General features: G+C 41.5%; 1 protein-coding gene across 1 annotated transcript in view; it reads right to left on the bottom strand.

Annotated features, from left to right (window-relative positions):
* CPM (carboxypeptidase M) overlaps positions 1–25186 on the bottom strand; it is a 72396-nt gene that overhangs the window by 3394 nt on the left and 43816 nt on the right. The window contains exons 2-6 of the mRNA XM_052639668.1: positions 24089–24186; positions 17913–18085; positions 16214–16398; positions 15357–15524; positions 10091–10243 (exon numbers count right to left, since the gene is read on the bottom strand). Of these exons, the coding sequence (XP_052495628.1) occupies positions 10091–10243; positions 15357–15524; positions 16214–16398; positions 17913–18085; positions 24089–24186 (777 nt within the window). The remainder of the gene's footprint in view (positions 1–10090; positions 10244–15356; positions 15525–16213; positions 16399–17912; positions 18086–24088; positions 24187–25186) is intronic.

Genomic DNA, 25186 nt, shown 5'->3' with positions numbered 1-25186 from the left:
TCCCTGCCAACACTTGTTACTTCTTGTCCTTTGACAACAGCCATTCTAACAGGGGTAAGGTGATATCTCTTATTTGTCTTTAACTTTTGACATATTAATTACAATATGTCTTGATGTGGGTCTCTTTTGGTTTATTTGGAATTCTCCAGGCTTCCTTGATCTGGATGTCTGCTTCCTTCTAGGAAGTTCCAGGTTAGGGAACTTTTCAGCCTTTTTTTCCTTCAAGTAAGTTTTCTGTTTCTGCACCTTCTGGGACTCCTGTAATGTAAATGTTGGCCTGCTTGATGTTGTCCCATAAGTTCTTTAGGCCGTCTTCACTCTTTTTCATTCTTTTTCTTTTCGCTGCTATGATTGGATGAATTCCATTGGCCTGTCCTTGGATTTACTTTCCTTTCTCCCATCTCATCTCGTGTGTTGTTGAACCCCTCCACTGACTTCTATTTGGTACTTTCTTATATTTTCTTTCTGTTGAAATTATTGTGTTCATGCATAGTTCTGCTGAACTCAGGGAGCATCTTTATGACCACTGTTTTGAACTCTATCATGTACATCACTAACCTCTATTTCATTAAGCTGTTTTCTGGGGTTTTATCTTGTTCTTTGATTTGGAATGTAGTCCTCTGTGCTGACACTGTGTTGGTTTATATGTATTAGATAAAACAACCATCGCTCCCAGTCTTGAAGGAGTGGGTTCATGTAAGAGATGAACTTACTATTCAACCCTACCCCAGCTCTGGGTTTTGTCTCCAATCTTTGTGATTACCCAAGCTGCTTACTTTAGTCTTAATGACTCCCATAGTTGAGAGTGTGCCAAGGCCTGTTAGTGTCTCAAAGGGGAATATTTTGCACAAAGGTTCAGGTGTACTGGAAGCCAAACCCTCAGACAGCAGCTTTGAAGGTATACAAATATATCTCTTTCGGGGAAGGCTGGGAGATGAGTGTTTCTGTCTATTGCCTTTGCACTGAGCCCTGGGGTGACAGCCAGTTAAGAACCATTTCTTTGTTTGATATCATCTCTTTGAACGCATGAGAATCAGGCCAGGAAAGAAAGTGTTCTCTAGGTAGTAGCCACAAAAGCCAAGGGGCTAGAAAGGTATACAAGCTCCTTTCTTGAAGACAAGTTGAGAGTGAAGATGGTGCCCAGTGACATCTAGAGATGATTGTAGTCAGCCACTAGATGTAAATTTAATTAGAAGCCTGCTCCTTAAGCCACAACTATGAAGATAAACTAATAGTCCTCTTTCACCAAAAGACTGTTTTTGTTTTTCACTGCTGCCTCTCCCACTGTGTCCTGGGTACAGCTGGTTAAGAATTCCTTTTCTGTTTGTTACAGTCCCGTGGGATCCATGAACAAAAGCCCTGCTGGTCAAACAGAACCAGGAAATGAAGGGGTGGCAACTGTAGAAAACAGGGCACCAGACAAGTGCACAAACTCCTTTCCAGGAGACACTGGGATCCTGCAGGGAGGTGGAGGGACAGGGCAGAGATGGCAGCCTCCATCTTCGGAGCGTATTTCAGCTGACCCCTAGATATGTGTTAAATGAAATGACTGCCCCTCAGGCTGAAGCTTTCAGACAGGCAACTAGGCTTCTTTCACAGAAAGGCTGGGCACTTTTCCATCAGCTGCCTTAGCACTAGGTCCTGGGGGATAGCCAGGTAAGTCTGTGTGATTCCTTGAAGAACCGTTTCTCAGTTTGCTATAGCTTTGTGGGTCTCATGTATGCATGCCCTCTCATTTTCAAAGCTATATGTTTCAAGAGTCTCTGGAAGGAACCAGTCCTGCTGACACCTGGACTTTAAGCCCAGCGAGACTGGTATTGAACTTCTGACCTTTAGAGCTGCACATTTAAATTCACTGTTATTAGGTGACAAGATGGTGGAGTAGAAGGACAAGCTCACCTCTTATGGAAACACCACTGACAAAAAAAACCCCTGGAATCTACCAAAAGAGATACCCTACCTTCAGAGAAAAGGAAGAAGCCACAACAAGACAGCAGGTGGGAGGTACAATCCTGATGAAACCAAATCCCATACATGTTGGGTGGGTGACCCATAGGCTGAAAAATAATTATACCACAGAAGTTCTATAGGATTGAAAGTTCTGAGCTCCGTATCAGGCTTCCCAGCCTGGGAGTTGGGCAATGGGGAGGAGTCATCGTTAGAGAATATAGCTTTCAAGGCCAGTGGGGTTTGATAGCAGGAATTCCACAAAACTAGGGGAAACAAAAATTCCATTATTGGCAGGCACGCACAGGGTCTCATACACACCAGAACCCAGGAAAAAAGCAAAGACCTCATAATCAACTGGGCCAGACTTACCTGCCAGTATTGCAGGGTCTACCGTGGAGGTGGGGGTGATGGCTGTGGCTCACTGCAGGGACAGGGACACTGGAAGTGGTAGTTCTGGGGAGTTTTCATTGGCACGAGCCCTCTGGAAGGCTGCCATTTTCTCACCAAGACTTGTCCCTGCCCAAAAGCCTGTAGGCACCAATGCTGGGAAGCCTCAGGCCAAATAATCAAAATGGTAGGAATACAGCCTCACCCATCAGCAGACAGACTGTTTAATGTCTTCTTGAGCACATAGCTGCCCACTAACCACACCCCCTGACACAGCCCTGCCCACCAGAGGGACAAAACTCATATCCACCCACCAATGGGCAAAAATCAGTCCCTCACACCCGGAAGCCTGTACAAGCCTCTTAAACAGCCTCATCTACCAGGAGGCCAACAGCAGAAGCAAGAAGAGCTACAACCCTGCAGCCTGTTGAATGGAAGCTGCAATCACAGAAAGTCAGACAGAGTGGCAGAGAACTATGTCCCAGATGAGTGAACAAGATAAAATGCCAGGACAAAAACTAATTGAAGGGGAGATAGGCAATCTATCTGAAAAAGAATTTGGAGTAATGATAGAAAAGATATTCCAAGATCTCATAAAAAGAATGGAGGCATAGATTGAGAAGATACAAGAAATGTTCAACAAAAACCTAGAACTAAAGAACAAAGAGATTAAAAATCACAATCAATGAAATGAAACAGTACCCTAGAAGGAATCAATGGAGTAACAGGCAGAAGGATGGATGAGTAAGCCAGAAGACAGAATGGTGGAAAGACTGTTGTAAGAGACAGAGACGGACACTACAAATGATCAAGGAATCAACCTAAGAAGATATGACAACTGTAAATACATAGGCACCCAGCATAGGACCACCTCAATATATAAGGAAAATACCAACAGCCATAAAAGGAGAAATTGACAGTAATAGTAGGGGACTTTAATACCCCACTTTCATCACTGAACAGATCAGTTAGAGAATCAATAAGGAAACATAGGCCTTAAATGATACATTAGACCAAGCTGTATTCTTGACACCTTGAAATTTCAAGAATACAGTTAATAAAAGGCCATATATATTTTAAGACTCCACTCATTTTAAATCCTATTTTCCCATCTCAGTCTGTCTTATTTCATTGACAAGTCATGTTATCTTAATGACATAAATGAGAAGAGGCCACAAGGATAAAAGTTATTAAATTCCATATTTCCTTCTCATTTTTTTCAATGTAATCAAATGTAAACCTCCACTTTGATTTTTTCCTCTTTTGCATTTAAAAAAATAGGTTCCATTTATACTTATTCCTACTAGAGCTAACCTTTGAACAATGCAAGTGGCATATAAGTGTATTCATGCAGTTCATACATGTGTTGTTCAAGGGTCATATGTATCCTTTTGATCTTTAGGTAGTACTCAACTGTTAAAATCAGTCATAATTTAGTAACCTGATTCTGCATTTATTCATTGAATTTCAGTGGCATTCATTTTTTGAAGAGAGATTTACATTATGTCCCAAGTCACTAAACATTCCCAAGCCTCAATTCCATCACCTATAAAATAGGCATAATATGTATATACCTTCCAGGATTGTCATGAAGATCAAATACAAGAGGAGGCTCAACAAATATTAATCCATTTCTTAATCCTTCTCTTTCTTATTTGGATGAGAAAAATGATACAAAGGAATAGAAAGACCACAGCTATGTAAGTCTGAAGTTGAATAGATACACTACATAAATTGCTGGGATCTCAATTCAACTTTGTTCCTCAGGAGCAAGAATATGTGAGGAAAGAAGCTATGCTTAGGTCTTCCTTCCTTAGGCCTCTGAACTAGCTTCTAGTCTTCCTACTGCTTGGAAAATCTGTGCATTTATGCAAGATAGCTTGTGGTACTGGCAGTATGTGTGTTGGCATCTTCTGTATTTTTCATCTTCTTCAAAACCAAAAAAAAAGACAACAACACTGAACTCATAGAAAAGTAAGCTATCTTTGAAACTGACTTTATACCATCCTTTGACATCTAAGATAATGCTAGAATAAGACTCAGGATGTTTGAAACTATCACAACATTGTTGATTGGCTATACTCCAATATAAAAAATTTAAAAAGATTCAGGATGTAAGGCAGAAGATACCAAGAAAAAAATTCCATGGTACTTAAAAAAAATCAGCAAACAGTAATCAAAACAGCATGGTACTGGCACAAAAACAGACATATGGATCAATGGAACAGAACTGAGAGCCCAGAAATAAACCCACCAACCTGTGGTCAATCTTCAACAAAGGAGACAAAAGAAATACACAATGGAGAAAAGACAGTCTCTTTAACAATTGGTGTCGGGAAAGCTGGAGAGCTGCCTGTAAATTAGTGAAGTTAGAACACACATCATACACAGAAATAAACTCAAAATGGCTTAAAGACAAATATAAAACATGACACTATAAAACTCCTAGAAGAGAACATAGGCAAAACATTCTCTGATGTAAATCATAGCAGTTTTCTTAGGTTTCCCAAGGCAATAGAAATAAAAACAAAACAAATGGGACCTAATCAAACTACAAGCTTTTGCGCAGCAAGGGAAATCATAAACAAAATGAAAAGACGACTGGGAGAAAATATTTACAAATGATCCAACTGACAAGGGATTAATCTCCAGAATATATAAACAGCGGGGCTTCCCTTGTAGCTCAGTTGGTAAAAAAAATCTGCCTGCAATGCAGGAGACCTGGGTTCAGTTCCTGGGTCAGGAAGATCCCCTGGAGAAGGAAATGGCAACCCACTCCAGTATTCTTGCCTGGAGAATCCCATAGACAGAGGAGCCTGGCAGGCTACAGTCCATGGGGTCACAAGAGTCGGACATGACTTAGTGACTAAACCTCCTATATAAACAGCTCATACAACTCAAAAATATAAGAAAAATGGGCAGAACTAGACAATTCTCCAAAGAAGACATACAGATGGCCAACAGGCATAAAAAGATGCTCAACATTGCTAATTGCTAGAGAAATGCAAATCAAACCACAATTAGATACCATCTCACCCTGGTTACAGAAAAGGCAATGGCACCCCACTCCAGTACTCTTGCCTGGAAAATCCCATGGGCGGAGGAGCCTGGTAGGCTGCTGTCCATGGGGTCGCTAAGAGTCGGACATGACTGAGCGACTTCACTTTCACTTTTCACTTTCATGCACTGGAGAAGGAAATGGCAACCCACTCCAGTGTTCTTGCCTGGAGAATCCCAGGGATGGGGGAGCCTGGTGGGCTGCCATCTATGGGGTTGCACAGAGTCAGACACGACTGAAGCGACTTAGCAGCAGCACCCTGGTTAGAATGGCCATCATTAAAAAGTCTACAAATAACAAATGCTGGAGAGGTTATGGAGAAAAGGAAACCTGCCTACAGTGTTGGTAGGAATGTAAGTTGGTACGGTCTCTATGGCAAACAGTATGCAGATGCTTCAAAAAATAGTATTGCTATGTAATCCAGCAATCCCACTCCCAGGCATGTATCCAGACAAAACTAAAATTCAAAAAGATACATGTATCCCTATGTTAACAGCACTATTCACAAAGGTCAAGACATGAATGTCCTTTGGCAGATGAATGGATAAAGAAGATGCTGTATATACATACAGACCACAGACACAGAGAACAGTCTTGTGGTTGCCAAGGGTGAGGGGGTGGGAGAGAGATGTCCTGGGGGTTGGGGATTAGCAGATACAAGCTGTCTAAAATGGATAAACAACAAGGTCCTACCGGGAACTATGAATAATATCCTCTGCTAAATCAGAAAGGAATATGAAAAATATATAAAACTATATGTTATATATACATATATAATACTGAGTCACTTTGCGGTACAGCAGAAATTAAGACATTGTAAATCAATTATACTTCAAATTTTAAAAAAGTTAGCATTTCCTTCTTGGCTGGAAATGGTTGCTACGCTTTAACAGAACAGATCTGAATTTTTTGACAGCCTATGAACAGTGCTTTTGGATGACCTTAGATATGCACACAGCCCCCCATATCATCTGTGAAACTGAAGAAAGATTTCCAGGGACCTATAGTCTGCCTATCCTCAAGTATGGGGAAACGAAGAGTAATTTGAATTCAGGTCAGTTGCTAAAGTGTTCATATTCAAATTTGACTTTCATTCAATGTCCTCTAAAGATTAAAAGATTCATTTCTGTATATCCCTTACCCAAACCTAGAGACAGTAGTTCAAGTTGGGAATATCTGAATATCACTGTTACTGAACAAACATAGACCATGCGTAACTACAGAATTTCTGTTAGAGGATAACCCCATACCACCAGCCAAATGTAAGCTACCTTTGGATCTTATATGTCTTTTCAATACTCTGTCCAGGCACCACCAAACTTTTCACTTATAAGTGACTGTTTTACTAAAAGAGATGATTTATTTTGATATGTTAAAATTGAAAATGGGAAAAAAAAAAGACCAGTAGATCCAAAGATTTGCAGATAACAGTCAGCACTATGACATCAGGGGAACAAAAAGCAAAATTCTAAAAAACGTTCATGTAATAGGCAAAGGAGAATGAAATCTGAGACAAATTTTGTGGCCACACCTGGAAATGAGGGGGAGAAATAAATGTACATCCCTTGGGGATGTATCAAACTTCATGGATGAAAAGCACATTCTGGGCAAGAACTGGCCAGAGCACAGTCTGAGATGGTGGTTTTCGGGGGACTGTCCATTCCCATGCCCCCACCTGATGAGCACAGCACAGGTGTCACTGACTGGATCCCATGACAGATGTGTTATCTGTGTCTCTCAGGCTTCTGGCACTCAGCACATACGAGATTCTCTCGGGCCCAGGTTGCTTAGGTTTCTGGGTGCTGTGGGCCATCCCCTAACCTCTGGGTTCAGCTCTGCTCTAAGGAGTTCAGGGGAGGAGACAGCAGCAGATGAAGTCATGTCTTGCTCCTCTTTACTTCTCCCCAGAGAGGGAACATTTGGGACATTCCAGGTCCCTAGAATTCAGACTCACCTTAATGTCTGCCTTACCCTCATCTCAACCTGAGCCTGGTCAACCCTCTTAAGCTTGACGACGCAGCAATAAAGAGCCTGAGTTTAGACTGAGGTTGGAGGTGAGATTTAATTGAAAGAATGACCAATCAGAACCTTAGAATAAGCTAGGGTGAGGCAAGGCATATGCTGTCCGTCCCAGCTATCATTTGACTAAAAACAGTCGAGACAAGTGACTTGAGAGGTTTCACACAGGCAGATAACAGAACAGCTTAGGCTTTACCCAGGCTCCTGCCCTCTAGACCAGTGGGCCTCAACTCTTTTGTCACCACAGACTGGTTTCATAGAAGACAGTTTTTCTACAGACCAGGGGTGGAGGGATGGTTTTGGTATGAGTCAAGCACATTGCATTTACTGTGCACTTTATTTCCATTATTACTACACCAGCTCCACCTCAGATCATCAGGCCCTAGAGAGGCTGGGGACCCCTGCTCTAGACCAGGTTCTTCCATTAGAGTAAGAGGCCTTTCCTTCCCAGACTTACCAGAGTCTCTGACCCACCTGGAGATCTCAGATCTTAGCATCATAGCAAGTGGTGAAACTGAACCAATGAATGTGAGGCACCTTGACAAACCTCAATAATTTCCTTAAACCAGAGCAATAACGGTAAAGAAATGGTTGTTTCCGTTATCTGCAAACATACTCTTTGGCTTCCCATTGGGCACCAATATGGAGAGAAGCTCTCTATCAGGTAACAGTAACCATGCTGTATCAGTATTTTGAAATAGAGTTTGATTATTAAACTAGGGAGGAAAACAAAAACCCTGTCTTAAACCACAAGGGGGCAGTGCTGATGTATTAATATATATTCATACATATGGTTTAAGTGAACTGTGCACATCTGATTATAGGGACACGCAGAGAGATGAATATTCTTTATAAAATCTAGTTAATTGGACTTGTAAATGCTTTAAATTAATAACAATAACACTTAGGCCATAATTTGTATGTTTTCTAACAGTTTACAAAGCTCCTTCACTGACGATATTATTTCAGCATTATATTTCAGAGCCCACCTTAACTCAGTGCCCAGTAGTACCCTAACCTTTCCAACTAGTCTGAAATTCATAGAGTGTATTTTGTGTTCCGTTGCATTCCCAGTTTTACTCTTCTAAAGGAGGAATTTTTAGAGTTTACACTAAAAGATTGGTATAGGTAGAAGCTACAGCCAAAGTAGAAATGTGCCTTGTGAAGAAAGTCAAAAGGAGAAACACCAGAACAGAGTCTGGTGACATAATGAAAAAGGAAAAAGACCCAATAATAAGCTCAATAAAAATTATTAAGATGCTGGTTAAAGTACACTAAGATGCTGGTAATACTACATTTTGTAATAACCCCCATCAACCTACTCCATTAATGTCTCAGCCAGTTAGATGCAGTCCTGCCAATTAAAAAATCATATTTCTGGGAACTTCCTGGGTGGTCCAGTGGCTAAGACTCTGTGCTCCCAAGGCAGGGGGCCTAGATCCCACATGCGCACAAGAGTTCGCATGCCGCAACTAAAGATCCTGCATGCCACAACTAAGACCTGGTGCAGACAAATAAATAAAAATAAATATTTTAAAAATACATAATCTTTCTGCACTTGTGTTTTGGGATGGCAAGAGGTTGGGGGTCAAGTATGAAAGGGGGAAGGAATATCCATATTCGGGACGAATGGCCAAGAGAAGCTTCTAATTGTCCCTGCACTCAGCCCTGTACCCCTCAACTACACCATCTCTTTGCAGCAGGTGGGAAACTTTGGTGTGAAGCATGCAGAAAATCCAGGAATTCTGCAATTATGCAATAGGTCCATGATGAAAACTTCAACACACACACACACCACTTGGCTTCATAACCACTACTCCAATTCTTGATGCCTTGCTTCCCCCAACGGTTCTGAATGGAGAAGAATAACATGAGCAATGCAGAAGAGCCTTCCACACCCTGCCCAAGGTTCCACCATCACCACAAGCGATGTGCTATTCTCATGCAATGGTTTTCAAAGAGTAGTCCCTGGACCTGCAGCGTCCGCATCACCAGGGAAGATGTCAATCATTCCAGACCCACTAAATCAGAAACTCTGAGGATGGGCCTGGCAATCCATGTTTTAACAAACCCTCCTGGTGAGTCAGTTGCACATGTCTGAGAATGACTGCTCTTGTCACACACCGTCCGCTCATCTGTCATAAAGGTCAGACAGGCATCAAGAAAACAGGCTGCAAAGACTCCCAGTGCCTGGTCATTTGGCACAGTTGAGAGGTGGGAGGGGTTGAAGCTAATGGTGCCAAGTCACCACCCAGTTCTAGAAAAAAATGTAAAATGGCATGTCCAACATTCTCTGGGTCTGTGGTAGTGAATGGCAAATGACAAGCAAACTTGTCTTCTTTCTAAATGGGCGATGATGTAACAGAGTTACAGCCTGTTTTATTGATCTTTTGCCAGATTTCCAGGTCATTCAACATGTAAAACTAGAAGTACCCTGGATTTTACACCCCCATATTAAAGTAACACACACCATGCTCTCTCTTATATGAGCTGATGGGTGCTGCATTTTTCATATGCTGCAGATGCTCATGCAGACAGAATTCTGAACCATTAGTTTTGGTGCTAAAAATGAGGCTGGACCCAGAAAACAGAAATAGGGGCTTGCATTTTCTCAACCCAAAGGTTTTGCCAGATGCTATATTTTATGTTAATAGGAATTAATAAAATCTTACAAACCTATGTGCACCTGTTTTATATATTCAATCAGCGAATCTTTGTTATCCTTCCAGAAGCTTGGAAGTTTCTCCTTGCGAGGATATTTACAGCATGACAGCTCCAACGTAATTTCAAAACACTGGGCCCAGATGTAGTTATAATCTTGCATTCCACCTAAACACAAACATATTTAAGTCTTTTAAAAAGTATGAAGTTGGAGTGAAGTCAAGTATCACATATCTTGGAGACAGGTGAATTAGACAGTTGCAATGACAGGACATGTAAACAGGAAAAGATGAATTTGACATATTGGCATGTACAATTGCAGCTTGACATTTTATTATCCAGACATGACCAAGCAATCCTAAATACTCCCATATGGGTAACTGAATCAGAGCTGACTGATGTTCATCTATGCATCCAGATTAACTGAGAAGTAAGGGAAGGGTCCTTTTTAAAAATCACAACTACAAAATTCTTCATATTACGTTTCTTTCCTAAATTACATTTTAAACAGAGAGAAACTAGAGTGATATTTCTTTTAAAATATTTCTACAAGCCTTTCATAAACACATTTATTCTGTAAAAGTAAGTATATGCTAGCGTGTGAGATGAGTACAATTGTGTGGTAGTTTGAACATTCTTTGGCATTGCCTTTCTTTGGGATTGGAATGAAAACTGACCTTTTCCAGTCCTGTGGCCACTGCTGAGTTTTCCAAATTTGCTGGCATATTGAGTGCAGCACTTTCACAGCATCATCTTTTAGGATTTGAAATAGCTCAACTGGAATTCCATCACCTCCACTAGCTTTGTTCATATGAGGCTTCCTAAGGCCCACTTAACTTCGCATTCCAGGATGTCTGGCTCTAGGTGAGTGATCACACCATCGTGATTATCTGGGTCGTAAAGATCTTTTTTGTATACTTCTTCTGTGTATTCTTGCCACCTCTTCTGTTAGGTCCAAACCATTCCTGTCCTTTATTGTGCTCATCTTTGCATGAAATGTTCCCTTAGTATCTCTAATTTTCTTGAAGAGATCTCTAGTCTTTCCCATTCTACTGTTTTCCTCTCTTTGCACTGAATGCTGAGGAAGGGTTTCTTATCTCTTTGGAACTCTGCATTCAAATGGGTATATCTTTCCTTTTCTCCTCTGCCTTTCACTTCTCTTTCTCAGCTATTTGTAAGGCCTCCCCAGACAACCATTTTGCCTTTTTGCATTTTTCTTGGGGATGGTCTTGTTTCCTGTCTCCTATACAATGTTATGAACCTCTGTCCACAGCTCTTCAGGCACTCTATCAGATCTAATCCTGTGAATCTATGTGTCACTTTCACTGTATAATCATAAGGGATTTGATTTAGGTCATATCTGAATGGTCTAGTGGTTTTCCCTACTTTCTTCAATTTGAGTCTGAATTTGGCAATCAGGAATTCATGACTGCACAACTGCACTCATCTCACACGCTAGCAAAGCAATGCTCAAAATTCTCCAAGCCAGGCTTCAACAGTATGTGAACTGTGAACTTTCAGATGTTCAAGCTGGATTTAGAAAAGGCAGAGGAACCAACATCTGGTGGATCATTGAAAAAGCAAGGGAGTTCCAGAAAAATATCTACTACTGCTTTACTGACTACACCAAAGCCTTTGACTATATGGATCCCAACAAATTGTGGAAAATTCTTAAAGAGGAATACCAGACTACCTGACCCGCCTCCTGAGAAGTCTGTATGCAGGTCAAGAAGTAACAGTTAAATTGGACATGGAACAACAAACTTGTTCCAAATTGGGGAAGGAGTATGTCAAAGCTATATATTGTCACCCTGCTTATTTAACTTATATGCAGAGTACATCATGCGAAATGCCAGGCTGCATGAAGCACAAGCTGGAATCAAAGTTGCTGGAAGAAATATCAATAACCTCGGATACACAGATGACACCACCCTTTGGGCAGAAAGCAAAGAAGAACTAAATAGCCTATTGAGGAAAGTGAAAGAGGAGAGTGAATAAGTTGGCTTAAAACTCAACATTCAGAAAACTAAGATCATAACATCTGGTCCCATCACATCATGGCAAATAGAAAGGGAAACAATGGAAACAGTGAGAGGCTTTATTTTTGGGGGCTCCCAAATCCCTACAGATGGTGACTGCAGCCATGAAATTAAAAGACGCTTGCTCCTTGGAAGAAAAGCCGTGCCCAACCTAGACAGCATATTAAAAAGCAGAGACATTACTTTGCCAACAAAGGTCTGTCTAGTCAAAGCTATGGTTTTTCTAGTAGTGATGTATGAATGTGAGAGTTGGACCATAAAGAAAGCTGAGCACCAAAGAATTGATGCTTTTGAACTGTGGTGTTGGAGAAGACTCTTGAGAATCCCTTGAACTGCAAGATCAAACCAGTCAATTCTAAAGGAAATCAGTCCTGAATATTCATTGAAAGGACTGATGCTGAAACTCTAATACTTTGGCCACCTGATGCAAAGAACTGACTCATTTCAAAAGACCTCGATGCTGGGAAAGATTGAAAGTAGGAGGAGAAGGGGACAACAGAAGATGAGGTGGTTGGATGGCATCACTGACTTGATGGACATGAGTTTGAGCAAGCTCCAGGAGTTGGTGATGGACAGGGAAGCCTGGTGTGCTGCAGTCCACAGGGTCACAAAGAGACACGACTGAGCAACTGAAGTACATGAATTTGGAGGAATAATAGCCAATGTTTACTTAGTGTTTGCTGTTGCTAGGTACTGTTTGAAGAACTTCACTGTCAGCTCTAACCCTCACAGTAATTATCACCCATATTTTACAGGTGAGAAACTTAATTACAAATGGTAGGTCATGTACCCAGGGATTCTTGCCAGTGAATGGCTGAAACCAGAGCACATGCCACCTTCCTAGATGCCCTGTGCTCTTACCCATCACACCACACTACATCTGTGGATGAGAGACATGGTGCCATGTGGATTCTTGGGGAGCAGGGGAAGACCCAGGCCCCTGCTGCTTCTGGGATTACCACTGCCCATGCTCACTTTCTAGTTCTTACCTCTCAACACCCTATTTTCAAATGGTTATACTCATATTTTATATTTTTTAAGATGCAAAACTTCTATTTTAAAATCTCTGAATTGGGAAGCATCTTAAATTTGATGGCTGAAAAGCATCATTGTGTTATTAGTTCAGCTGGAAACTTTTTTCTTTCTTGGTGGGACATATTTTACAATCACTGGCATCTTAGATTTGACGAAGTATGGTATCTTTGAATGAATTAGTCTCTGCCAGATTTTAATTAGTTATACTTGATATTTGCCTAGTGAAATAAGTTTTTTCAAGTCCATCAGAGTATTTGGGAAGTCATGAAGTAAATATTTATGGTCGGAAAATGGTCAAAATATTACATAATTATTAAGTAATACTCATGTAGGTCCCTGGAGAAGGAAATGGCAACTCACTCCAGTATTCTCTCCTGGAGAATCCCATGGACAGAGGAGCCTGCAGTCCATAGGGTTGCAAAGAGTCGGACACTATTGAAGCAACTTAGCATGCACGCACATAGGTCCCAGTTTTAGCCAGGGAGAATTACTCTTTTCTTCCTTTTCCTTTACTTGCAAGTTTTGTATTTCTAAGCTTATTTTCACCACGAAATAGAAGAGGAAAGAAAGGAAGAAAGAAATGAAACAAAACAAAAGCCTTTGACTGGATGACTGTCTCAGGTAGAAAGAACGTAAATGGCAAAACAGGTGTGGAAAGCACACTGGATAGAGAACGCCAGCTGTGGAGAGTGTGGGCCGCTCTGGATAAGCCAGACAGGCCTGGCCAACAAAGGCACACTTGGGAACTACTCACAACAGCAAAACCAGGTTCCTAGTCAATCTCCCACGCATCTGGATCTGTCTTGGGAAGTCACATAGCACACTGAAGGACAGAGCTGGCCCTGGGCAGGAGGGTCTTTTCCCCTGTGTGGAGTGGTCAGCGGAGACTAGGCTGCCCGTCTCTCAGACATGGGAGAGAAGTTTGGGGCACTGTGGCATCGGCTGGGCCTGCCGCCTTCCAGTCATGGTCTAGGCTTATTTACGTTGCCTGGAAAGCTGGCAGAAACCTGCCCAGATATAAAAGTCCCAGCTTGTGCAAGATTACCTGCCTGTGCATCTACGCTGACAAGGGAGGAAGTGGCCCGAGTGTGGAAATGCAGGCTGCGCCTGCTGCTGCCCGGACCTGCTGAGCAGTCTGAAAGGGGGCACTTTTCACTGAGGTGGTGGAAACCTGTTCCCTGCCCACTGTCTCCCCTCTCACCCTTCCGTCCTCCATCCCTCCTATTCTCTCGAGTTTCCAGGCTAGGACTATGACACCCTTGGGCTTCTGCTGATATTCTTCCTTCTGACGAGAACATCCCCTCTGCCATGTTCCCTATATGGTAAACTCCTCACTTCCTCCCTCGCCTGGCTATCCTGTTCCAAGGGAGCAAGACTAGAGTGCTCTTCTGTTCAGTCTGCAAAGTGGCTTGAAAAATCAGGAGACTTCCTGGAAACATCCATCTTGCTTCACAACCTGGAAGATCTGGCAGTACTGCCCCCTACTGCTGCATGGCAGTAACTACCTGGATGTAAGTAGCAACACCCTGCTTCCCTGGTGGCTCAGATGGTAAAGAACCTGCCTGCCACTGCAGGAGACTTAAGAGAAGCGGGTTTGATCCCTGGGTCACGAAGATCCCCTGGAGAAGGAAATGGCAACCCACTCCAGTGTTCTTGCCAAGATAATTCCATGGATAGAGGAGCCTGGTGGGCTACAGTCCATGGGTTGCAAAGAGTTGGACACAACTGGGTGACTAACACACAAGTAGCAACTGTCCCCACTGGGTGAGACATAAGAATTACATTTCTCCAAGGCCTTCACTACTTCCTGCTGTGATTTGGCTTTCCATCCCTGTGGTACACTGTGCCTTTTCTAAATCTCTGTTCTTATTCATATGATACTGCCATCATAATTAACTTAAATGTTGCTCTTCTCTGTTAAACTTGGGCTTAATATCTGTGTCCTGTTCATCTTTCTTGGCACAGTTCCCAGCTCCAAAGTGAATGCTAAACAAGCGTCTGAACTCAGGCAACTTTGGCAGTAGGGAACATGTCTGAGCATCTCTCAAACGGTCATCCCCCTCCTGGCTCTGTGCTATTAGCTGACAGAGACATGACAAGGTACTGCACTGTGCCTGACTAACTTCTGGCAACTACTGGGGTCAACAAAGGCCAGCTGGCACCTCTAGGTAAAGACAACTAGAGTAGTAGAATGAAGAGAAACTCACCTTTCAGTGGATACCAGGAGTATCCATTTACAATTCCATTAGAAAACCCTGTTTTAATTCTACATGAATTCCTTTTCATGTCAGGATTCCTTGAAGCATAGGTATTTGCAAGATACTGAAAAACATCATCATCAGGGGTTAAGCTCCGAGAGTATAATGTTCCAGTGGCTGTACATGGAAGACAGACCAAGACCTTTTAGTTGATGTGGAGGAAGTATACAGTACATTAGCCCCTGCATCATCAAATTCCACACAAAGGCTCTCATTTCCTAGAGAGATCCTCTACCCACTTCCAGGAATGTCTCTCTACTCTTATTCCCAGTTTCTGATGGACATAACAGAAGGGATATCACACAAAATAACCATGTACATGTCCAAGCTCCTCCTCAATCAGCTTAAAAGTTAAATACCTTCTTAGTCATTCTTGTTGATTCCAGGAGATCAGTAAACTTTCCTTAGGTACTGTAGGGATTAAATGAAGCCACTAGAATATTTTAGCTCCTTGGTACATACCTTATCCTACAGTTTTAAGGGGAGTCAGGAATTATTATTCATGTGATTAGTTTTTTTTTTTTTTTCAGTCATGTTGTCTCTTGTGTGCTAATATAAATTACAATTTTACTATTTCACTGATGAATGTCAAGTAATCCCATTTTTGGTTGTCAGTTCAGACAGCTTGCCCATCTACTGTTTATAAATTGTAGGAAGGATAGCTCAGAGTCGAGAGAATGAGGCGTTTTTCCAACCCTGCCAGAAAAATTAAGTAGGGAGAGAAGAGTGTATCCCCGTTCAGAGGTGGAAAGTGTGCAGTCTCACTCTGGACTTAGAGGGCAAGAGCAGGGCCCCTGTGTGCTTACCTGGGACACCATTGTCAAATGGGTAACTGGCCACCAGGGCACCACCATGGAGGTTTGCAGAGAGGACAAAGGTCTCTGTAGTCAGCCACTTCATGACTGCCACGGTCTCAGGCTGCCTCGGTACATTATTAAGCTCAAAAGCATCAGGGAAATTTCTATTCAGGTCATAGAGGTTACTATTATCCCTTTAAAAGAAAGAAGTTTTAAGGGTTTACTGTTTGTATATGAGGGAGCAAATTCCTGTAGAGTGTAGACCTTTGCTCTGGGCTCCAGCTGTTTTTCCAGATATGAATACGGAGGTGGTGGATGGTTGCCTTGTCAGCCTCCAACGAATTGCACTTGGTATTCACGCACTATGTTGTTGCCTCCCATGTGACTTGTTCTTGCCAGTGAGACAGGAGTGATTCGGATATAAGCAGAGGTTGGATAAGTGCTTTGTGTTTTGGGGCTTTTGCTCTGGGAACACTCCCATTTGGAACCCTGAGACCTCACTGCTAGATACATCAAGGGGCCACATGAAGGAATGAGGGACCCAGGTGAGATCCAGAACTGAAACTCAAGACACAGGGTCCCAGACAGACCCCCGCTGAGGTCCCAGTCATCGTGGCATAGAGATGGACCCTGCTCTGCCCTGCCCAAATTCCCAACTTACAGAAAAGGTGGCTGTTTCCTCAATTTTGGGGCAGTTTGTTCCATAGCAATTGTTATCAGAATTAATAGGAACATGCTATTTTATACAAATATATTTCTGAAAAGTGGATTGGCTCTGTTGCCATAGTTGTTTAGTCACTAAGTCCCGTCGGACTCTGCGACCCTATGGACTGTAGCCAGCCAGGCTTCTCTATCCATGGGATTTCCCAGGCAAGAATATTGGAGTGGGTGGCCATTTCCTTCTCCAGGGAATCTTCCTGACACAGGGACCAAACTTGTGTCTCTGGCTTGGCAGATGGATTCTTTACCACTGAGCCACCTGGGAAGACTTGGCCATGTTTAAATATGCTAAAAAAATATTCAGACATTTGAGAAATTCCAAACTCCCTGAGGCCATTTAAAATACAATAAACTTTAAATCAGAAATACTATAAGACTCACTCTTCTTTATGTTAGTTATTGGCCTGGCTGAATAAATCAACCTGCCTATCGAGGGGTCAGGTTCTATACTAGGCCCTGGGATTTCCTAGTGATGAACACTATGGGCAGGACTCCTGCCCTCGGGTAGGCATTAAAGGAGAAATGAGACATTAAAATTGTGCTGTGACGGTAAAGGGCCAGGTGATATGAGTATAACTGGGGACCTAATATCCGATAGGCTAGGGAAGGAGGCTTTGAGGAAATGCTGTTGCAACAGGCCAGGGTGGGGCCAATGGGGGGTGAGAATGCCAGAGGTGAGAAGGAAGCCTGTAGTTGTAGTTTCAGGGGTGAAGAGGGATCTAAGTGGCTGCAGCAGGGTGACAAGTGGGAAAAGCAATAAAGCCAAAGCAGTGGAGGGTGGGCAGGCACAGGAGTAAACCAGCCTTATTCAGGATTTCACTTCTCACAGTTAAAGCCATGGGTGGCCCTGAAGAGTTTCCAGCATGGCAGTGACATGGCGCAGGCTATGAGATGTTTCATTAATTCCTCTTGGCAGGGCCAAGGTGTCCGATCTGATGGGGGCCTTTTGTGGTTTTGTTATCTTTTGCATAGACGGGCCCATTCTTACCTGCCATCATTGTAAAAACAGTCAGGCTTTACAACAGCTTCAAATCCATCTGGATTCATTGAGGGCATGATGTGTATCCGGGTACTATTGATTAGATTTGTGATTTCAGGGTCTCTTCCATCTCTGGTTACAAGATATTCAATTAAATGGAGCAGCAGTTCCCTCCCTACAGCCTGTAGGTGTTAAAACAGAGAAGAGGCTACTTGAGGAAAACAAGGAAAACAGTCCCCAAGGAACAAATTCCCCAACAAGAAGCACTACAGATAATACTTAAAACCAAAACCAGTTGTCAGACCACCGTTTCTTCAGGCGCATGGCAATCCACACTAGTATGCTGCAAAATCTTTTTAATATTTAAAAAAATTTTTTTAAGTATCTAATAATTTACTTTTAAAAAATGAATTGGAGTGGAGTAAAGGTTATTTCTCATTATCTTGTTTTCAATTTGCTTGTCTTCCAACTGCTTCTTGGAGTGATGGAGAGAGGCAGAGCTAGAAATCAGGCGTGGGAGCTGAGCATCTTCACGAGCACATGGGACACACGGGAGGGCTGTGGTGCGTGTCTAGGTGGATGGTACATGGAGAACCCCTGCAGCAGACACGCAGATTTGAACAGAGAAAAATCCAACTCGGTAATACTCATAATTTAAACAGGTTCCTGATTTCCAGATTCCCCTATTTCCAAGCTCTTCTATTTTCAAATTCCCCTCTTGCACACTTGTGCAATTTTTGCCATACCTCTGTACTTCTGATTTCTAGTCCCATGTTTGGTTGGCACATCATCCTCACAACTTTTTGCCATATCTCCATATTATCTATACTATTATTTAGTTTTCATTTTCTATAAATTGGCTCGCTTTTTACTTACATTAAAAATGATAAACTTTGTATAATTAGCATTTTGCTAGATTTCATGTTTTTAATTATACAGTAAAATAAAAGCATGACTATGAAAATAAACATGGTCACGTGTTTTAGGGGAAAAAAAGGAATTCACATTTTCAGCCTTATTCTGTAAAGATCTGATTCAGTTCAGTTCAGTCGCTCAGTCTGACTCTTTGCGACCCCATGAATCGCAGCACGCCAGGCCTCCCTGTTCATCACCAACTCCCGGAGTTCACTCAGACTCACGTCCATAGAGTCAGTGATGCCATCCAGCCACCTCATCCTCTGTCGTCCCCTTCTCCTCCTGCCCCCAATCCCTCCTGGCATCAGAGTCTTTTCCAATGAGTCAACTCTTCGCATGAGGTGGCCAAAGTACTGGAGTTTCAGCTTTAGCATCATTCCTTCCAAAGAAATCCCAGGGCTAATCTCCTTCAGAAAGATCTGATTAGCCTACATTAATTTTCCCCTGTAAACCTGACCTCAAAGATTCTGCTTCTAAGTAAGGAATATTTACCTCTTGCATGTGATCAGATGTTGTTGAGGGGTTAGGATATGGGAAATCAGTGCAGCAGGTGTTAAATAGGGATGGTGCTGCCAGTGCATTAATGAAGGCCACGGGCAACAATTATGACTCCATTGTAGCAATTCATGGCTGTGACAAAGAAGGAACAATGCTGCACTCTATATTCCTTGCTGGCAAGCAAAGAGATCACATCTTATGAATCTGGTATCCTAATGGACACAGAATAATTGAAAATGGAACTAAGAAAAATTTAAATATGTGAATTATATATTTATACATAGCCATAAAATTTAGAGTGGAAATAAATTCCATTCTGACTTCATTTGTTTTTTCTCCCACTCATGTCTGTCTTCTTCCACTACTGTGATTTTTGTTTTTATAGTCCAAATTGTAGGTTGAAAAAGGTCCTTACAAACTAATGACTAAAAAAGTCCAGTGAGTCACACACTGGGTTTCCAATTCGGTGTTTTGGAAGCTCAAGCACATTTGCAAGCTCCTTACTGCCTTCCCTAAAACCAGAGGAGGAGGGGATGGTAATTTTAAGTTGTGAAAGGCTCTACAAGTGGATGTGTGGTTGGTTGGAAGGGGGGCTTTCCTGGCAAGGGGAAGGGAAGATAAAAGGGTCAAGGAAAGGGAGGAGGAAGTGAGATTTCTAAATGCCGGTTCAAGACTGCAAGATGCTGCCCTTTAGAGGGATGTACCAGGAAAAACCTGAGGCCCATCTGAGTCCCAGGTCAAGCATGAAGTGAGCCATATTGGAGTCCCCACGTGATTCTAAAAGTAAATTTCCTCTTAACTATCTGAATCATACATTCTCAAGCATGCTTGAACTCAAGACAGGAATTGGCAATGAAATTCATCCACCCACAAGCAAATGAAAACAAAGAGTAAGAAGCTGTGATTAAGCTATACAACTAAATTAAGCAACTGTGGTGGTGTGAGTATAGGATAGAAGGTAAAAGTTGAGGTTTATAGTTAACAGCAAGGGTGAGGGCTAGGGGACGGGGGGAGATGAGTTTTCAAAGTGCTAATTTTTTCACTTTTCATAGCAATGGGTCATAGGATATTATCCAAAGTTTAAAATATATATATATATATTTATATAAAATCATTATAATTTCAGTTTTTCCTAATTTTTTGAATTCAGAAGAATCTTATTAATAAGATAATTAATTTCTTATTTTGAGAAATTAACAAGTTCACCAGTCATTTTCACTTTCATTTTCATCAACTTCAGTTCTGTTAAGCTCAAGTAAAGTTATTAAATCTCATACTTCTTAAAGATAATACATACGACACATTTTATTTCCTTTTGATTCCTCTCATTCTATTACTACAGAAATAAAGAGATACGTAGAATAGCATCTGGCAAATAATAATGACGACTATTTCTGAGTGACAGTATCTTGAATAGTTGTTACACTTATTTTTCTATTTCTTTTAAATGAAAGAAAACCTATGTTCTTTTTGAAAAAACAAAATCGTGATTCTTTCAAGGACACAAATGTGTGACCAAGGTATCTTCTGTTTGCCTCCATATTCCAAAACAAACCACAAATTCTTAACTGCATAGGGTGAAATAAAAATCTTGGAGGTATGATAAAGAACTGATTAAGAGTCAGATAATCTTAAAACTTGTGAGGTAAACTGATACTATTTCGGAGAGAGTTAAACAAAGTCCTTTCGTTTTCTTGGACCATATTTTCTTGTCTCTGTAAAAGCAAATTTATGTCACATATTATTCAAATTAATTCTTCTCAACCTTAATATAAATGTCTCAAATACTCATTCATGTTTTATGTATAGGCCTCCCTTCATTTAAAATTAAGTCTTTGAACATGAGACCTTAGAGAGACTAAATTTTTTTTTTAATGTGGTCAAAAGTGTTTCCATGGACTTACCCAGCCTTTCATTTAGCTTTTGCTTCCTTTTGTGAGAGTGTGGAGAATCCCTAATGAAGAGCCTGAAAGGCTGGGTAAGCACACCGGCTTCTGGAGTGTTTCTCTGATAATTCATCTGGTCATTAAGATGGCAATACCCCAGGATGGACCTACAGATTGTCATAGTGAGTGAAGTAAGTCAGACTGAGAAAGAGGAATATTGTATAATATTGTTTATAAAAGGAATCTTTAAAAACATGATACAGTTATTTACAAAACAGAAACAGACCCACAGAGAACGTATTTATGGCTACCAGGGAGGAATGTAGTGGAGAGTGGGGAAGGATAGTTAGGGAGTTTGGGATTAACATACACACAGCACTATATGTAAAACAGATAACCAACAAGGACCCATTGTATAGCACAGGGAACTCTGCTCAATACTATGTAACAACCTAAATGGGAAAAGGCTTTGAAAAAAATAGATACAAGTATAAGTAAATCACTTTGCTGTACACCTGAAAGTAACACATTATTAATCAACTATACTCCAAGGTAAAATTAAAAGTTTTTAGAAAAAGATGGCAAGAACTCAGGAAGCAGAAAATAAATCTCTATCAGTTTTACTTCAATTCAGTCAAGTTGGAACTTGCTAGATAGATGAAAATGAGTGTTCCAGCACTTATAAGAACAATTGCAAAAAAATGTTGAAGCAAAAATCCACAACTGGGTAGTGTATTGTGTAAGACTGAGTGTTGAGGTCCACAAACTCCTAGAAGATCCATGCACCTTGAGGACAGCATTCAAAGCTAGTGTGCCAGAATAGCAAGGAATCCACCCAAAGAAGGTTAAGAACCACTGCCCACAAATGTTATATATGCTGTTTTTAATAGTGGGCCTTGAAAATGCTCTTTAATCCCAAAAGTTCTAAGAGAAGAAGGATGAAGAAGCTGGTTAGACCGAGCTAATCCAAGTGACCCTTCTGCTCCTGGGTTAAGCCATCCCTTTCCCTAGCTCCTGGTGGCACCAGGAGGGCGGAACACACAAGATCTAAATTCAGGATAACAAGTTTCTCAGTGGCCCCCCAAAGCTGTCAGACACTGTTAACAGCTGGGACACACAGAGGGTGACAGGACTTCAGGTCTCCACACCCAAAACACACTGACACTCCTCCTTGCATAATCTCAGTCCTTGGCAGTCATCAAAGAATCAAGGTAAATGAGTGAGACCTGCTTTGACGGGATACATTAACTACCTGGAGAGCAAGATGTCAGAAATTTGGGAAAGCACAAGCAAATTCAGGGGTGAACAAGAGGAAGGACTTTTGCTTTTCTTTGGAAGTTTCAATTGAAAGGATTAAATTCTGAGCAGCAGACTGCAACCTTTCGAAATGCTAGGAATTCAATAAATAAGCTACTGGAGTCATTTGAGAGCCACATGTCTCTTATTAAAAATGGGTTCCATGGGACCCGATCAACTGACCAGATAGCAAAAGGGAAAGGAAGTCTGGGCTGCTATCTATCATGAATAGTTGTTTTTTTAAAAACAACTTTGCTCAGACTCCCAGCAATATCAAGCCTTTTTGAGCACAGCCTATTATGCTCAAAAAAGTAACTTCCACCCACCCATAAATCAAATTCAAAGACAAGACAAGCCACTTTCTCAGAGACAAACGTTTGTATTTGAGCTCCAGTGACAAGAAGTCCCCTTGCTGGTCAGGACAGGTTGAGCAGCATGTCTGGACAGGAAAGGCAGAATTGTGCGTGTGTCACGCAGGGTGGAGCCTGTTCCTATAAAGCCTAGGTTTGGGGAGGCTTGAGTCGGAACAGGAAGCGCAGCATTTGAGTAGTGGACGCTGCCACACTATTGCAGATCTGGAAGTGTTGTAACAAGTCAGCAGGTCGTACTTACAGGATTATGCATCTAAAGTTAAGTGTGTTTGATAAGGTGTGACACAGATCATATGTCAATTTTCTTTACTGTCAAGACTGGAGACTGTCTTTCCCTTCCACTGGATTGCCCAGTTGTGTGGGGTCCTGGGAAACAGGAAATCCTGCAGCTGTCACATTCTCAAAAATATGAGAGCTGAGGAAGTATATACTAAAATATATATCGAAAAGTATGTATAAATATATATTAAATATATTTTATTGTACATAAAATACATATACAAAAGTATATACTAAACATATATATAAAAGTATACATACAAAAACATACTCTGAGGAAGTAAGGTGAGAAATTTTTTGGAACATCTTCAAATGCCTGGCTAGAATGGCTGGGCAGCCAGGAGTCGTAAAAGGGTATTTTGCAAATTATAAGATAAATAACATAAATGAAACAAAATAGAGTTGATCTCTGATAAGCTGGAAAATAGCAAGATGTTATGATGGAATTTAAGGGTTTGTGGAAAGGTGGGGATGACAGAGACCTAAGCTTGATGGTCTAAAGCGTCAAAAATGCTAAGTTTTGGATTAAGAGAAAGTGACAAAAGCATTAAAAAGCCAGCTAGTAGGAGGCTGGATAGCCAGTTGGGACCTTCTTAGTTCAAATATATCACTCTTCTGCTGGGTCACCTTGATGCTGAGCAGGAGGTGGGGAAAACCAACCCAGGAGGCGTTCAGGGACTTGGACAGCTGTCATTCTTCCAGTCCCCAAACAAAAAACAAGGTCCGGTTACCTGCACAGGGCACTGGGTAAACAACCAAACGGCTGTGATGGATTTTGGGTCATGGCTCCTTCAGTCCTCTCAGAAGGCCTTACAGGAAGACCCTTCCAGATTCTTTGCTACAGTGTTGGCTGTTTCCTCTGCATTTACACAGAGTGCAAGAGACCCGAGGGGAGGTCCTTTGGTGACACGTCAGATACGTGTTCAAACCACATACATACCTCATCTCCATGCATATTTGCCACGTACTTGAATTCCGGAATCCCAATCCTGTGTTCCCTTGGAGAGCGTCCCACGACGAGAACCCACAGGTTTCTGCCTTTACGGGGGAGAAAGTACAGAAAAATGAGTAGCCTTTTGAAATGACGACTGAACTCTGGTAGAACGAGAATAGTGAACAATGATGCTACTTCTCCCACCTGATGACTGTTTCATGACCAGCTCAGTTCATGCAACTAACACCTCCATGCCTGGAACGCTTTTAGTTTGCTGCCAGCCAAAATCCTTTCAATCAGCAGAAATATTTAACTTTGTATTCTAGAATGTGACTTAAAAATTGAAGGCTTAGTATGTTACATAGATCTTATTCTTCCAAAATGTTTAGTAGACTTAGTAGGTTACATAGATCTGATTTTTCCAAAATTATTTTTCCAAAAAGTGTGCTCTGAGTTCCTGGTGCCTTATAGAAGTGATCTTGCTAATTCACACAATAACACAGAAATAATAATTGATAGTTGACTGGGAGGGAGCCATAACTCTCAGTGCAAGGAACATGAAAAAACCAACAGCAAGAAAACATGAAACTCAGAAGGGAGACTGTTTTTACAGTAAATCCTGAGTCTTGTTGTATTCAAATGATCATGTAACAAAGGCTCTCAGCAGTGAGTGTCCTTGATGAGCACGGAGTCCTGTCGTATAAGCTGGGAACCACAAACAATGCTGACAATGCCTCAAGGAAAACTTGTAAGTCCTAACTCTGCCAGGGATGGTGAGATTTGGACAGAGACTAAACATCATTGAAGATTCGCTCTGGGCAGATGTTACCATTGCATCTTTGGTTTATATTAACTCAGGCAATCCCTTGTCCCGAGCCAGTAAGATAGATTTTTAACCAGACTTTACAAAATGAAAACACTGACCTTCAAAAAATAAATAAACTGCTTAAGATCACACAGCTAGGAAGAGGCTGTGATTTGAGCCCCAGAACCAAGACCTGAATTCTGGCCCAAATGACTCAATTCTAGAGCTCTTAACACTAATGAAAACAGCCTGTCACTCAAGAAGCTTGGTGTCCTAATCAGCAAAATGAAGAGGTTTCT

This window comes from Budorcas taxicolor, chromosome 5 (assembly GCF_023091745.1).
Source record: "Budorcas taxicolor isolate Tak-1 chromosome 5, Takin1.1, whole genome shotgun sequence".
NCBI classification, from domain to species: Eukaryota; Metazoa; Chordata; class Mammalia; order Artiodactyla; family Bovidae; genus Budorcas; species Budorcas taxicolor.
This window is presented reverse-complemented; position numbering and strand designations above follow the sequence as displayed.